The sequence below is a fragment of the Sylvia atricapilla genome, chromosome 3 (assembly GCF_009819655.1).
Source record: "Sylvia atricapilla isolate bSylAtr1 chromosome 3, bSylAtr1.pri, whole genome shotgun sequence".
NCBI lineage: Eukaryota > Metazoa > Chordata > Aves > Passeriformes > Sylviidae > Sylvia > Sylvia atricapilla.
In genome coordinates this window covers 81,583,272-81,599,573 of record NC_089142.1, presented here as the reverse complement: position 1 = coordinate 81,599,573, position 16,302 = coordinate 81,583,272, and the positions used below count along the sequence as shown (strand labels likewise).

Here is a 16,302-nt window from a genome sequence, read left to right as displayed (position 1 = left end):
CTAACATACCCTGTCTTCCCTAGCCTCTCTCTAGCAGAGTCTCAATCCAGAGACATATCCCCAGCTCTATTTTTAGTCCTCCCTTCTCATTTCTACATTGAGTTTGCCTAACTCGCCTTTATAATGTCCCATCTCATTAGACAGCTCCTCAAAACCATTTTTCATCCCAATACTTCAGGTCATCCTCATACTCCTGACTGGGCTGTGAATCACAAAAAGAAGTTGGAGTTTTTTCCCTTTCCTTGTATCACAAACCATACTGACTGCTAAGGTGGACAATTTTAAGAGGTCCAGGACTATAGTCACATGACCATATAATTCAGTACAATAGAAACAGATCAGTCAACTGAAGAAGTCCAGACCCCTATGTTCCCAGTAGGAAGAGTTTACAAGTTTTATTTCTAGATAAATAGAGTCTAGAGCCTCAGAAATTCATGCTGCACCATACACTTGGCTCAGGGCTGTCCAAGGGACTGGTCATTTGAGCTGGAATTCATTCAGTGTCTGCCTGGAGAAGAGATCCCACGCTCAACCTTCTCCAGGTGGAACATGGTTTGTACCTACCAAAACCAGCCTGTGAACTGAGCCAATGAGTATCAAGTGTTGATGATCAAAGAATTCACTTTAAAACTGTAACAGAATGATCCCTTGTGGAAGCAAGACAGCTTTACCCAATCCCACGATGCTTCTTAGCACAGACAGAGAGCATTTAGCTGCCAAAATAAGCGTTTACTGAGCATGTTCTCAGAATATAGACTGAAGCTGGATACTTTTTCCTGGCAACATTTAACAAATGCATTTAACAACTTTGATTTTCTTACTCCAGAGCGAGGTCAGAGTAAAAGCTGTAATTACATGAAATGTATAACCATTGAATAAAATGCTTATGAATTCTTAGCATTGTGAAATACAACCATGCTTTTCCTTTTGTTTCCAGAAACAAAATGAATACTTTAACCCACCAACAACCAGAGTAAGTCAGACAAAGAAAATTAAAGACAATATTAGATGGAATTAAAAAAATTTCCACTAAAACCTACAGAGTTACAGATAGTAAGAAGAAAAAGATACCAATCATAAATTCAAAGTTATTTATGATATGGAAAAATGCATGCCATGAAATGTCTTCAATTGGAAAAGAAAACAATTACTAACAAAACTGACCTCAAAATGTCAACTAGCTGGGCTTTTCTTCAATTAATTGATGGTAAAACAGGGTGAGAAGAAAAGCCTTTATTTAACATTTCAGAATTTCAAATATTAAGTAAGACATTGAATATCAGCATATATTGTCCATTTCTGGATCCTAGTAATTAATATATGTATATCCAGTGCTCAAGAAGTTGGAAGCAGTTGTAATAAGAATGAACAATGTTAACCTGAAGGAACTGAAGTAATGTAAAGGAAAATTATTTGGAGCATCCTAACCATTCAAATACATTTGAAAGAAATTTATATGAAATAATAAAAAAGGAAATCAGATTTCCAAACTGAATAAACAACAAGGTGGAACGGAAAAATAATTTAAAATTTTAAATAGTTCCTGTCATGTAAAATATTATTTGTTATAAATACAGGTATATACTCCAAAATAGGAAGTAGGCCTTAAGCTTAACATGGTTAAGGTTATTTTCATTTACAATACCCATAATGCATCCTGAAATACAATTTATGCAGGAATAATAAAAGAATACTAAAATTTTCTCACATTATCTTGCTTTCCTTGACATTTAATGTCAATCTGCAATAGCAAAGCTAATAATGATCTTTGTCTTCACACACTGCTATTGAAGCAAAGTATTTCTTTGTAAATTAAAGGGTAATTTTGTTCCCACTATTTCAGTCTAATCTTTCTGGGCTAGGATCACAAAAATTCATGGCATAAATCACCCTAAAACCTAGATCACTTCCTCTCTGAGAGAGAGATTATATTCTTTTGAAAATGATCATCCGTCCAACCAGAACCTAAAGCAGAGCAGCATGAAGCATGGAAGATTTCATCCAAAGTTCATCACATGATATGAATGCCAGATATTTCTAGATGTTTCACATTCAAACTGAACACACAGCAACCTCCCTAAAGCTGCAATTGTGAAACATTTTAAACAGACATCTCAATAATTCACAGGAAATCAAATATAACAGAAAACCATACTTTATACTGGCTTACAGTTAGGAACATATTCTTTAATCATATGGCTTCCAGGTCTGCTAAGTATGCTGAGCTTTATGCAAGTATTATGTTGATTTTACTGGGACTACTTGCGTCCGTAACACAAGCTGAGCCACATTTAATGATTTTGGCATCTAGCAAATTTCACACAAAGTATCACATCTACAGCAGCTTCCAGGCAACCTTTGACTGCACACCTCTATTAGTGCCTCTTCCAGCTGCCACAACAGCCAGCTCAGTCTGATGCACAGGTAACAGCAGCTGCAGCAACAAGCTTCAAGGTGAAGTGGGAATTACTGAGTCCAACTTTTTCTGCACTGTCAATTACCCCCACAAACAGGGGCAGCGCTGAGGGTTACATATCAATACCAACAAGGCCTTAATCTGAGCATATGGTCAGATTAGCTTGTACCAGACCAGAGGATAAATCAAGAGCATTCACCTATGTGACCATGTAATACCATTGCAGACAGGGTAGGAGACATCAGAAGCACTTTCCATTAAAAGGTAGAACTTACCCCTCTTCTGTACCCAGCCTTCCTTCACAATGGTAACATCGCTCATGATGACTCCACTCTGAACCCCAAACTCAAAAGAGTATTTCTTTGAGTTATCAGTTTGTCTGTTTGGTTTCTCTTCTGCAGCTCTTCACAATTTCTACTGATGAGTCAGACTGGAAGGAAATATTAGAGAAAGAATTTGAGTCTTTTCTGTTTTTCTCACTTGACAGCCAACAAAAAAGTCTTTGTTGATGTATTTCACTGACTGAGCTCATATTAAAAATCTGCCTTTATTTTTAATTAACTGTATAACACAATCATGTTTCTAGTCTTACAGCACATTTTCCATGAACGCTACAACACTAAAAAGCAGCAGAATGTGTTAAAATTTAAGTCATATGGCACTTTTATAAAAGGCATACAGCAGAATTCTCTTGTACTAATGCACAGGATGCTGTTTTAAATGAAAGGCTGCCGACCCTGCTTCAAAGGCCCAACTCTGAACACACAAGAGTTTTCCCACAGTTGTCAGAACCCATGCAATGGACAAGTGCTTCCTCGATTAGGGCTACCTACAATCATATTAAGAGTGCGAGAAAATGGAATGAAAGGTTACATTCTTGCTACTTCCACTATAATTTTATTGTAGCCAACACAAATCCTGAACTTAAAACAGTTTTTCAAAAACAGCATCATCTCCAAGTACAGAAACAGGAAAAAAAAAAAAAACAATTTATTGAAATTACACACCAACCAAAAACACCCCAAATGTTCTGTTTATGAAAAGCAGGAGCTTTAAGCCAGGCAGTGACAAGAGTGCTCTTTTCCCTAAAAACCTCAGCCTGCAGGGCACAGAAGGGAAGTTAGTCCTGGAACAGGACATACCACTGTCAGAAGCCACAACCCTCTCTTTTGACCACCTCACTCCCAGAGTACCTAACAGCTGTGAAGAAGAGATAAATAGCACTACAACTAAGTAGGAAGAGAAGCCAGAGGCCAGGAGATGCTTCCTTTTGCCAGTAAACTGCCTTTCCCCTCTAACCTTCAAAATAAAAAGACATTCAAAATAAAAAGCATTCAAATAATGCTCTTCCAGAAAAGCATGGAAAGCCAAGAAATAGGATTTCTCTGATGGTGGAGGAACACCCTTCCACAGCTCTACACACAGGAGCACACATGTACACAGTGGTGGCACAGAACAGGACCCCCCCCACACACACACACACAAGTTTAGTGCTGTAAATGCAGCCCATATATATCCATTTAGTAGAGCGACCAACAAATATAAACAGGAAAGAAACAAATATGACTGTGCTAGAAGCAATCTGTGCAACAAATGAATAAAGAAAGCACTGGGAAATCAAATTTTTTAGCACAATCAAGTACAAACTAAAAACTGAACCATTATAGACATACAGGTTATTTCTTATTTATCATTTGAAATACATGTATCTGCATGACACAGCAGCTAGATTGAAGGCCACTTCTGCATGGATGCTCTAACATGCAAAATAAGACTTGGCATGAGAAATTTTTCAAGTGGTATGCAACAAAAATACAGCACATCCCCGTTTTACAGAAACACTCTAATGTGCCCATTTAAGTCTTGCTTTCACTAAACTAGTTTTTTTCAAAAACACGCAGTAATTTGGCCACGTAAAAGTAAAAAAAAAAAACCACAATGTTAAACTCATTAATAGTGCAAAGTTTAAGTAATATTGGCTAGTGTATGTCTGAGACATCCCCACGGCACTGCCAGATATGGCAGCAAGACCTGCGCAGGTGACACACAACCCTTGGCATTGGCATCAACACCCTGTCATCTCCAGCAGGACACCACACACCTGTGTCTATAGAAACACACCCTGTTTAAGCTTTCATAAGAGTTAAAAGAAAATGTTATGCGCATTTTGGAAGGACATGAAAATGCTTTACTGATGTTAATTGATCTAACTTTAGCTGCTTAGGCATCATTTTATATGCAAGCCAGTACAGCAGAAATAACCAAAGCATGCATTTCCACATCCTGCACCTTACTAATGTGAGAGCTAATTTCTGGGTCAGACATTATCAGAACTTTTGTTTGCATGCTTCAAACGAGATAAGCAAGTCTATCAGCTGTGCATGAAAAGAGATCTGACAGATTAAGACACGCGCCTGAAAGCAGGCTGCTGTTCTGCCGTTCTGGATCACTGCAGCACAGCATCAGCTCTTATTACAAACCCATAAATCTTTACAAAGCCCAGAGGTGGATGTCAAACAACTGTGACCTAAGAGCAGCTGTTCTGGGAAGGAAGTGTATGCACATCAATTTCCAAATATTCAACTTAAGTTCGGTTTTCTACAAGACTTTCATTGCATTCTTTGAGAAGTAATCTCGGTTGAATTTTTTTTTTCCAGCTATAAAGACACAAGAAGCAGTGTAACACTCAGTATTCACCTTGGGTTGGCATATGCTGCAATACATTTTACCCTTTTGGTAAATTTAATGCACTTTCCATTTTTGGTGTGCACTTGTGAGCAGTGCAATGATTTATTCTTACCGATAAAGACATAGCTGTAAGAAATTACCTTCTGTACTAAGTAGCAATAATCTTGTCTGCCCACAGACTGATCAATCAGTCCATGATTTATGAATGAATTCACGCTTGAAGCTCCCTATTTACCCACTGATTACAATTAAGTTAGTGTTACGCAATCAAAATCTGATCTATGACCGACTTTCATGTCAGACAGTGCCTGAAACAATCTGTAGTGTGTCTGTAGGCTTGCATCCCACCCATCACATGTACTGCTTTACTGAATTTTGAACAAAATCCCCAAAATACAAAAAATCACATAAATATGGTGATAAAATTAACTGCACTCTCCCCAGTTTAGCTTCACAGTGTTACCAGAAACAACTTCAGAATTACCAACAGTTGTATGGTTGTGTCGATTGCTCCATTAACGGGCAATTAAAAGTCAAGCTGAATTACATAGGAAGCTGAAGGAGAAAAATCAAAGCATTAAAAAGCTAATGAAAATAAAGGCACACTACACTTTCAAGAAGCCATTTGTAAGCATCTATAATATTATCCCTTATTAAATGCCTTTGAGCCTTTCTAAAAGCTGTACTCCTTTACTCTAAAAGTCATTCAGCAATGCTCCAGAAGAGCAGAATTTTGAGAATCACTCCTTATCGTGACCAAAACTGGCCTTATAGTGAAAAACAGTCACACAAAAGCCTTCTTCCTGGAAGATACAATAAAGAATTGTGCACAGATGTAAAGGAGTTGTCTGAAACACATAGAACAAAAACTCTAACATGAAAACCGCATTTCATCTATAGTTCGACTACTTCAAGAAAAGCTACAGAAATCTTTATTCTGCACATCTGGCATAGAACTTAAATACTTGTTAGCAATCAACTCTGCTCTCCCAATACACTTGAAGTTTCAGCAGCTGGCATGCAGTAATTTTTACAGTTTACCTTACTGTTATATAGAAGGAACCCACAGAAATAGGAGAAAAATATGTTAGAACTAGATTTGATGATGTTTTGCATTACAGCTGCTTCCTACAGGGAAGAACTTGACTTGGTTTTATATACTTTCCAGCAACTAGAGAACACATCAGATTGCTTTCCCCCCCCTTTTTTTGTTTCTTATCGAACTTGGAAGATATTTTTCCAAAAGCATATTGTGTGTATTCTGCAGACAGTATCAGACAGTCGTGTATACGCACAATACATACAAGAGCCCACTGTAAGCATACTTTACAATGCAGATGTAAAAATCTACTCCATTACAATAAGTCATGTGAATTTAGGGACACAGTTTAGTGGTAGACTTGGAAGTATTAGCTTAGTGGTTAGAAAAATCCTTTCCAGCCTAAATGATTCTACGCAAGCACCTGCTGGGGGGGGTTTATCTCATAGAAAGCGCACAACTTTTCCTTTTTTCTTCAGGAAGTTATTAAGCCACCTTTGTAGTGTGAGATAAAACAATTCAGAACACTCCTAAAGAGCTAGTATTTTACTTTTAAGTTCGTAGCTGTTAAGGTTGCAAAGGCAACTTTCTGACCAAGGATTAAGCCGAGACTACTACAAGCAACAAGAGTTCTAGATCCCTGTGCCAGTCCCTGAGCCATGGGAAAAACTAGCCAACACCTTCTCAGTTTTCATCTTGAACTTTAAGAATATCAGCAATATAGAGAAGAACCATCTTACTTCATGATGCTACAATATGGGAACTACAATATCGACAATTAAAATGAGCAATGAACCGTTCAGTAGAAAAACAGCTTTTCCTCAGCTTCTCTTTGGAAATTAAAGGATGCCCATCACAGCAGTCAGCTACCTACAGAGACTTGGTGAATAGAGAGAAGGAAAGAAATCTCTTCCAAGCAGAAGAACTAAAAACTGTGTGTCAGGTCTACATTTAACAACCACTATGTGCAAGTGAATTATCATTGAGATACATAACAACAGACAAGACTCCTTGGAAATGTGGGCATCTTCTCAATCTCCTCATGACAAGAGACAGCTGAGTAAAGAAGATAGCACCCATAAATTCAGTGTAAATTGTATGATTCAGTTCTCTGTTGTAAGAACTTTCACAAACACAGGCTTGTACTTTCAACAATTCTAGAGCTGAGAAAAAAACAGAAACTCTCACATTTACCAACTGAAGTTACCAGAGAGAATACCAGGAGAATCAATCTCAGTGCTTCCAGAGATGATCCCCATAACTTTTTGACCATTATCAACTCAGTCAATCATTCAACCTTGTTATCTTAACATATGAGTACTACCATTTCCCCTTTCTACAAGTAATTAATTGTTTAGTAAAATGTCTGGGGAAAAAAGAATAGTAAGTGAACTTTCTGATTCCCTTTGTCTGACTCACTGAGATTCTTTGGTCCCTCATGTAAGCAGAGCCAAATCTCATCATCTCTACCTCCTTATTTTTCAGAAGAGTAGCTGAAACATTTTGTACATGCACACAATACCCACATCACCAAAAAAGCAGTTCTCAGTGGCTTCCATCACACACGTTTGTTTCCTTCCTTTGGGGGCTTTTTTTTGTAGCAGATCAAGCTATTAAGGGCTCTTCTCAAATTTGAGTTTGACTCCTCCCAAACAGCCGAGCAGGCCGTAACTCTTTCCAGTGCAGGTTCTGCTCTCAGAGCAAGGAATTCAAAATATCAAAGCTCTAAACTAACCAGAGTTATCTTTAGGAATGGAAGCTGAAATCCAGGTTTTACTTATATGAAAAACACATGCATATCCTCCTCCCCTAGCAAAGATGGCCAAACAGAGGATATATTGCACATCATCAAAAATTACACAAAAGACTATGTGACATAACAGAGATTGCTACAAAACTTGCTAAATCAAATTAGACTATATTATTAATGGAAGAATCACATTCAGGTTAGTGCTTTATCCAAAAATTTTGAAGTATTTATGCAGGCTTTTATAAACTACCTATTCTGAAATTCTGGTTATACTGACTGATTTAAATACTATCACAATTAGAATGAGGAAAAAGAAACCTCTAGGCATATAGTATTTGTCCAACTTATTAAGTCAATTAAAAATTAAAAAAAGAAATACAAAAAGCCCACAATATCAAACCACCTCAAAAGATTAACTTATTTGACAAGACAAAGAAATTAACAAAAAAATATTAAAGAAAATAGATCTTAAATTTATAAAATGGTAAACTTCATGTACACACGATTAAAATTCTGAAAGATACCTACAATACTTTCTAAGTAGACATATTTACAGTTTTTAAAACAAATATTAAAAAATCCCAAGATATCTCTATGATAGTCATTACAAATACTTTTTAAACTACATTTCATACTAAAAGCCTCAATGAACTTTAAGAAAAATGGTACTAGAAATTTACTTGTAACAACTTCACTTTGTAAGTTTTGATTTGGAATAATGAGGGACATGGTAGGAAAATGGCACTGCCTACACCTTGTGGTAAGGAAAACCAGACTACTTTGGAAAAACATAAATAGCTCTTTCCAATGCATGTTTACATGCACGCTTAATATTTGCAGTGTTCTATTTTCACTTTCAGTATGTCAAAAAGCTTCACATAACTAATATATGCTCAGATAAGCCTAGTTAGGAGAATGCAGGCACACTGAAATATTAATAAATAAGTTAGATGTTTTATTTAGATTCTGCAACTCAGTAAGTTTATCAGGAAAGAAACCATCATTCTGTGTTTTATTTCCTATTACAATGACAAAGCAAGTTATTTTAAGGGACAAAGGTATAATAAAAGCAAGGTGAACAAAGCCACCCTTGCCTTTGTTTACCAAGGTATAAAGGAAGTTTCTAAATGTAACTAAATTGCTTCTTTAGAATCCCACGTGAAACATTAACAACCCATTGTTTTGCCTTGTGTTTATTGACAAAAATGCTTTAAATCCTTTTTGTCCCACTCAAATGACATAAAACAACAACTGAAAAGCAGACAGAAGCAGAGATAAAACTTACTAGAGTATGTCCGAAATGTAACCAAAGAATACATTTCAAGTAGAAAAGATGAAGGGAGGGCTAAAATTATGTATAAAAAAAGAGTTACTGAGGCAATGATCTTGTGAGAGTTTTGAGACTCAGTGGAAGTCAAATCAAGATTAACTGAGCTGAGTACCACAACTATGATAATGTTACTTCACTCAATCCTCCAAAACACATGTAGTAAGTTTAATTTGCCATGGATTAATGGAGGAATACTAATTCTTGTCTTTTAGAGACAAAGTTCCTTTGCTCTTTAAAAATATAGTTTAGAAAATACTCAAACAATGAAGAAAAAACCCCATAAGTTCCATATTTTTAAAACAAACTAAAATTACTTCTCTATGTCTAGAAGACTCAGGAAAAAAAAAAAACCTAGCCTAATTTCCAGAAGTTCAAAGAATATGAAAATTCCTAGTCATTTTAGGAAACATTTTAAAAGATACCTTTTAAGAAATACAAACCAAAGTTTCATTAATCTCATGTACTTAATTATTCCTGTGGTGGCAACTTTTCTGCAGCACCACTCCGTATTGAGCATAAATGACCAAGCACACCACTAAACAAAAAACAGAAATACATGAACTACTGATGAGCAATGAGAAAGTACTGAGGAGAAAAAACGGTTCTCAAATTATTAATATAAAACATGAGAAAAGTTCAGTGACATGCCCACCAAATAGCTACTCATACGTAGTATGAGGTTTTATTTATACTTTCTAAGTAGACATATTTACAGTTTTCAAAACAAATATTAAAAAATCCCGAGGTATCTCCATGATAGGTATGGCAAATACTTTTTTAAACTACATTTTGTACTAAAAACCTCAATGAATTTGAAAAAAAAATGTATTGGAAATCTACTTGTAACAACTTTATAAAACCCTTTATATAAACTCTTACATAGTAGATTTTATTTACTATGTCTACATTGAACAAATCAAATTCTGAATTGTCTTGTAATAGGAATGAACTTTGTGATTCCTTTCTAAAGAGCAACCAAACACTGCTGAACCTACTGTCAAATCCTGACACTGAAACATGACTAGAACATAATCAACTTCTAACCTAAAACCTTTGGATCTTCTTGCTCACATCCAAAATGCATTATTTTCATCAACCTGAGATCTGGATTTCCTAAGGACAGAAGGAATTCTCTACAATCCTAACTTACACACAGTGCAGAGCTCACTAGGTGAAGGTCTTTGGCAAGTGTTACATGAAAAGTCAGATTACATGAAACTCACATGTACAACCTTAATTCCCTGTCTCAAAGTGTATCAATACATTTAGAAAAGGGTATAATAATTTCAGTAAATGCTCATGAGGCAAGTTGCAACAATTACATATCTCAAGAAACACACTGAATGCTGAGGCGAAAAAAATAAATGTGTGCTGGTAGAAACTGTTTTGCAAGATTGCTGAGACTGAGAACCACTCCATTAATTCTGTGGCGTTAAACCAGCTGTACAAGAAGCTGCTGATTGTTAGGCACTGACATTCCACACCTACAGAAAAGACAGTGGTGAGATCTTCATTGATCTAAAGCTGAAGCAGGGTCTTCATCTCTGCTCCTGCTATAGGAGGCATTCAAACAACTTTGTCACATGGACAATGCAGGGAAGTTTGGCAAACCACGCTGTCAAGTCATTCAGACATGCAGATGAAATATTGAGGTCTCAGCTGCATTCTTAAGAGAATTTAAAAATCACTACTGTTATTTAGCCAGGATATTACAGCAGAAAAAAAATCCCAGGGCAACAATGTGTTCTTAATGCTATTTTTGATCAATATGACTCAATATGTGGAAGAAGAAGATTGGTCAAGATGGGTTCAACATATATTATATTATTGATGCTCAACATAATAAGTGTTGACACAAATAGTATTAAAAATCAAACAAACTTTTAAATTGAGCAAAAGTAAGTACCTTCACATACAAAAGCCAAATATGCCTACTCTCCTTGCCTATAACATTTAATGTTATTAAATCTTGGGTTGTTTTGTTGTTTTTTTTGGTTTTTTTGAAGTATTACCTTTGCTACATCTTTCTACTACTACCTGAACAACATCTTTAAGTAATAAAGGAAAGAATAATCTGTTTAAAATCCTTGGCATGCATCATAAATGCCCATACTTATTGATCTAGAGCCATAGAACAAGGATAAAATGTCAAATAATCACCTACTATACCCTTGCATTTTTTTGCATTTTTTTTTTATTAGTGATTTGCCTAAATAAATTTCACTTATAAACTCTTATGGGCAGTACAGAATGTTGTTCATACAATTATCCAAGATAAATGCATGAACCAAAACTTTAAAGATGCATTTTTATACTAAGAAAAATACTAAAAAGTTAACTTTCACATTCATTGTTTTAGTATTTGCTGGTAGGTTTTAGGTTGGGTTGGGATTTTGGGGAGGCTTTTGCTGTTTGTTTTGGGGGATTTTGTTGTTTCTCAGTCTTTAACATCAATTTTTAAACACCTTGAATCAGCTTTTCCAGCTATTGTACAATTTATCTTTAGAAAGTAAACTTTTCTATACCACAACAACTTGTTGCAAAGAAGAGTAACTTGTGCAACACATTTATTTACCAAGGAGACCCTGTGATCCTGGGGAAGTCTCTTCCGTACAGCAAAAGAAAACACATCGGTCAACAAGCAAGTTTCTCACTGAAACCACACCTTTCCTCACAAGCAATGCAAAACTTCCTGAACTACATGCTGTGCTAGAAAGCACCCCCTGCCTCTTCCATGCTATTCTTATTAGGCCTATCTTAACAGAATGAGAATCCGAGATAACACAACTTAATCTAATATTCTAGAAAAACTCGAGAGGGCACTGAAGTTGGCAATCTTTTCTTATAAAAGACAGTACTTCAACAAGAAGTGGGTTGTAAATTTCATACAAATACTGAAAATAAAAGCTACCTTTTAACTTAAACAAAACTCATAGGTGCATACATTTAACTATTTCCTTCTTTTTTAATTGCTACTGTAGTTCACAAGGGAGTATTGCACATTTTGAACAGAATAAATTTATTTTATTAGTTGGAAAAAAGCGAGCAGAAGACTTTCGTTATATACACAACTAAACCCCCTATAAATCATGCAGTTATACTATGGTGTGTTACTTTCATAGGAAATCAATGTGTTTATGCATTTTCCATGTCAAAATGAAAGTATGGCACAAGAAAGTTTTCAGTCACTATATGTCCACACCCTTCCACTCTCCAGTGTGGACTAAAATAAGTAGCATGCCCAAGCCACAAAAACTGTCAAAGAATATTGGGCCTCTGCTTCAAAACTGAAGGAAAGCTAGGCTACCATGTTGCCAAGTCCACATCACTTGTTGCATTAACAGCACAAAATGAAACTGCAAGCAGTTACAAGAAACTGTATCATCTTCATACTCAGAACACAGAAATTTCAAATACATTTTAACAACAAACCACTTCAGTAATGGTTCATAACTTCCAAAACAATTGAGTATTTCAAAGTTATTTAGCAAATAATACTTCTTGGGCATAGAAATTATTATTTAGTAAGTCTCTTTAAACTGGGAAAATGAGCACCCAGAAAGTGAAAAAAACACACAATCACTCGGTGTTAGGCAAATTCCAAGTAGTCTAAAGGATCTTTGGGTTATAGTAGAAACTTCAGATACATGCTGTTGCAAAATGCAGTAGGAAGTTAAGATACGGTTTCTGGTTAGTGTCTTGCAAACAGAAGCTTGGGTTACAAACATCTGCAGAGCTCAAGTAAGTGGTTTTGAGACAAACTTTAAAAAACACACCAGAGTATTTTCCCTTTGACAAAGCATTTGTTCCAGTGTCATACAGTCAACGATTTCTAGTGCACATCAATGCTATCCAATCCTTACAACTGTATCTACTTCAACTGGGGAAAAGTTAAAACTAATAACCTGTCTGAATTCTCACCTACTTCCCCTAGAATAGCAGCATTTTGCTCAAAAATGCATCATCTACTCCCAAAATGCAGAACAAATGAGGGAGTAGAACACTGAAATACTGCTTTCTGTGAACCTATTTATGAAACTAAGGAGACTAGTTTAATGAATCCATTTAGGCCTAGAGTAATGCACCATAGAATAAACTGTCTAAAACACGACAGTCTTGTTAATATTATCTGTGTTTACACACACACCATGCACTCACATCAGACTAAAAAAAAATAAAATTAGTTATTCAAACAATACACGTAGCCTTCTAGGAAACAGAGACGTCTTATCTCTGAAGTTTTTCCTTGGCCCTTATTTGAACTTCACTTACTGGTTGCATCCAACCAAAATATATCCACATGAACTATAATTAGTAATGCAATCCAATTAAACATACTGGGGTCAACTTATAGGTTCTACCAAAGTAAAAAAAAAAATTAAAAACCCACAACCGAACAGTCCTACAAACTTAAGTAGTACACTTACTTTACAAGCCAAAACAAGCTTCCTTCTCTACTTCATGTACTCTCTTTCCATATTCCTCTAAACAAGCACATCTTGCCTATAGAGCAGCTGACAGAAACAGGAGATCATGTTTAAAATGTTACTTGTCATAAGTTAAGGTCTACTTATCTTCATGCTTCTTGCCTTGAGAAATAAAGCCCTCTATGTGTGAAATGGGGGGAACCATGTTTAGCAAAGTTTTAGCAAGATCTAAACAAGCATTAGCAGAAGAGACTGCTCTATGTTTCTTCAGTATTGAAACAAACTGCCAGTGCAGGTATGAGGCATGTCATAATTTTTGTAATAAAACTCTTAAACAGAGACTGGGACATGTCTTCATAAAAAATATGGGACGATGTGGATATACACAAGGAGCCAGTCAACAAATAACTACATTAAAGTAGGAGGGGAAAAAACCAGAATAAAGGTCAAGTGAGATTAAACTGTTTATCCTTTCCACCCTCAGGAAAATAAGATTTCTATTTTTTTTTTTCCCCCACATTTAACCAACGTATCATGGGAGAATGTGAACCAGTCCTGGCGATTTCACACCTCTTGTATTCCCATCCAGAAGTAAACTAAGAAGCGGTGCCCATACAAAGCAACCCCGCAGCCTATGAGCCCGGTAGTGCTCGTTACATCACGATCATTTGCATTTAAACTACAATATATAGCGCTGCGATCTCGCTGCCGAGGGGCGCCGCGCTGACCCCCGCCAGGCAGAGCCGGGGACCGGGCACGGCCCGCCTCAGCGAGGGCCCGCCCGGCCTTCCCCGCCCCGCGGCAGCACCTGCCGGGACGCCGCCCGGACAGACCCCGCCCGGACGGACCCCGCCGCAGGCCCGGCCCGGGGCAGCCGCCGGTCACCCGGGGCAGCCGGCTGCGCATCAACTTTTGCATGTGGGCCGCGGCCTCCATGATGGCCGGGGCGGGCGGGGGCGGGCGGGGGCGGACGGGGGGGCCGGTTTGTTTACTTGCAGCCAGCGCCGGCGACGGCGGCAGCAGCATCAGCATCATCATCCCTTGTGCGAGGCGCTGCCACCGGCGGCCCGCGGGGCGCGGAGCTATTCTTAGCGCAGGGGCTGCGCGGGCACACACGCGCGCACACACGGGCACGCTCGCGCACACGCACACAAGTTCCCAGCGGATAAAATCCCGCGCCGGTCCCGGCACCGGCGCCCGCCGCGCGGACGCGGAGAGGGGAGGCGGGGAGGGGCCGCCGCCGCGTGGGAACCGCCGGCCCCGCGCATCCAGCGCCCCCGGGGCGCACGCCCTGCCCTGCCCCTGCCGCCCCCCCCCCCCCCGTTACATAACTCTCCCCGCCGAAACGCCCCCGCCCCGCCCTTCTCCACCCCGGCCCCGCACCCCGGCGGGACGACCCCCGCCCCTCCGCCTCGCTCCCGCCCCGCCGCCGGCGCTAGGCCACGGGCGCCCCCGCCCCGCGCTCCCCGCCGCCCCGGCCCCGCCGCGCCGCCGCCCCGCATCCCCTCCCCGAGCGCCCCCGCCGCCGCCCGAGCGCCCCCGCCGCCGCCCGGCCCCTCCCGCCCCGTACCTGCAGAGGCGGCGGCGCCGCGGGCGCTGCTGCGGAGCCCGAGGGCGGCGGCGGCTTCGGGGGGAGAAGGGGTGGGAGGGCGCCGCTGCCTCCTCCCCTGTACCCCCGCCGGGCTCGGCGGTCCCTGGCGGCCGGTGTCTCCGCGGGGGCGGGAGGAGGCGGCTCCGGCCCCAGGGCGCTGGCGGCGGCGGCTACATGGAGCTGCGCGCCCCGCTACGCAGGGAGGCGCCCGGGCGGGCAGCGCGGCCGCAACATCGATGCGCGGGGTCAGGAGGGCGGCGGCGGCGGCGGCTCCCCCCCGGCGCACTCACCCCGGAGCCGCCCGGGCCCCGCTCTCGGCTCCTCCCGCCGCCTCCGCCGGGCTCGTTATTGACTTTCAGGAAAACTCCCGACGTCACCGGCTCCCCCCGAGTGTCTCCCCCTCCGCGGCGGTGGCGGCGGCGGCGGCGGCATCCCCGGCTCTCGCGAGAAGCGCGGCGCGGACGGGGGGGCCGCCAGACAGCGCGGGGGGAGCCAGACAGAGGGGGGCGGCTGAGGTGAGGGTGGGGGGGCGGGCGGCAGGGAGGGAGGAGGAGGAGGAGGGAGCGGCGGAGGGAGGCGGGAGGACGGGGGAGGCGAGGCAGCCCGCCCGGCTGGCAGGCAGGCAGGCAGGGGCGGGAGCCGAGCGGAGCGGCGTGTCCCGTCCCGCCGCCGGGCCGCGGGTGGGAGCGGGAGGATGGATGGATGGATGCAGGCAGCAGGCAGCGGCGTTCGCCGGCGCTGCGCCGCACCGCGTCTGGGTCTTCCCTTTCGGCATCGCGGCCCTCCGCCGGCCCTGTGTGCGTGTCCCGGGGTTAGTTCCCTTTGTTCTCGCACTCTGCAGTTACACAGCCCCCCGCCCCGAGCTTGCCCCGGTACCCGGAGTGGTCCACTTGGCTCTGCAAACTCCTCCAGGAATAGAACTACCAGTTACGCCGCAAGAAGCCGTAATTCATCCCTCGTTGAAGTGTTTAGTGGATGCGCCAGCCTCAGTGTTGCTAAATTGTCTGCAGGCTTCGCCTTATCCCGACGGGTAAATAAACACCTAGAGAACGCGTACACCA

General features: G+C 40.9%; 1 protein-coding gene across 2 annotated transcripts in view; it reads right to left on the bottom strand.

Moving 5' to 3' along the window:
- AKT3 (AKT serine/threonine kinase 3) overlaps positions 1-15,638 on the bottom strand; it is a 147,401-nt gene extending 131,763 nt beyond the window's left edge. The window contains exons 1-2 of one of the 2 annotated variants that reach the window (XM_066315970.1): positions 15,221-15,638; positions 2,692-2,846 (exon numbers count right to left, since the gene is read on the bottom strand). In XM_066315970.1, coding sequence (XP_066172067.1) covers positions 2,692-2,737 — 46 coding nt within the window. In that variant the 5' untranslated portion in view covers positions 2,738-2,846; positions 15,221-15,638. The remainder of the gene's footprint in view (positions 1-2,691; positions 2,847-15,220) is intronic. The other variant, XM_066315971.1, reaches the window with a different exon arrangement.
- Positions 15,639-16,302: the final 664 nt, after the last annotated feature.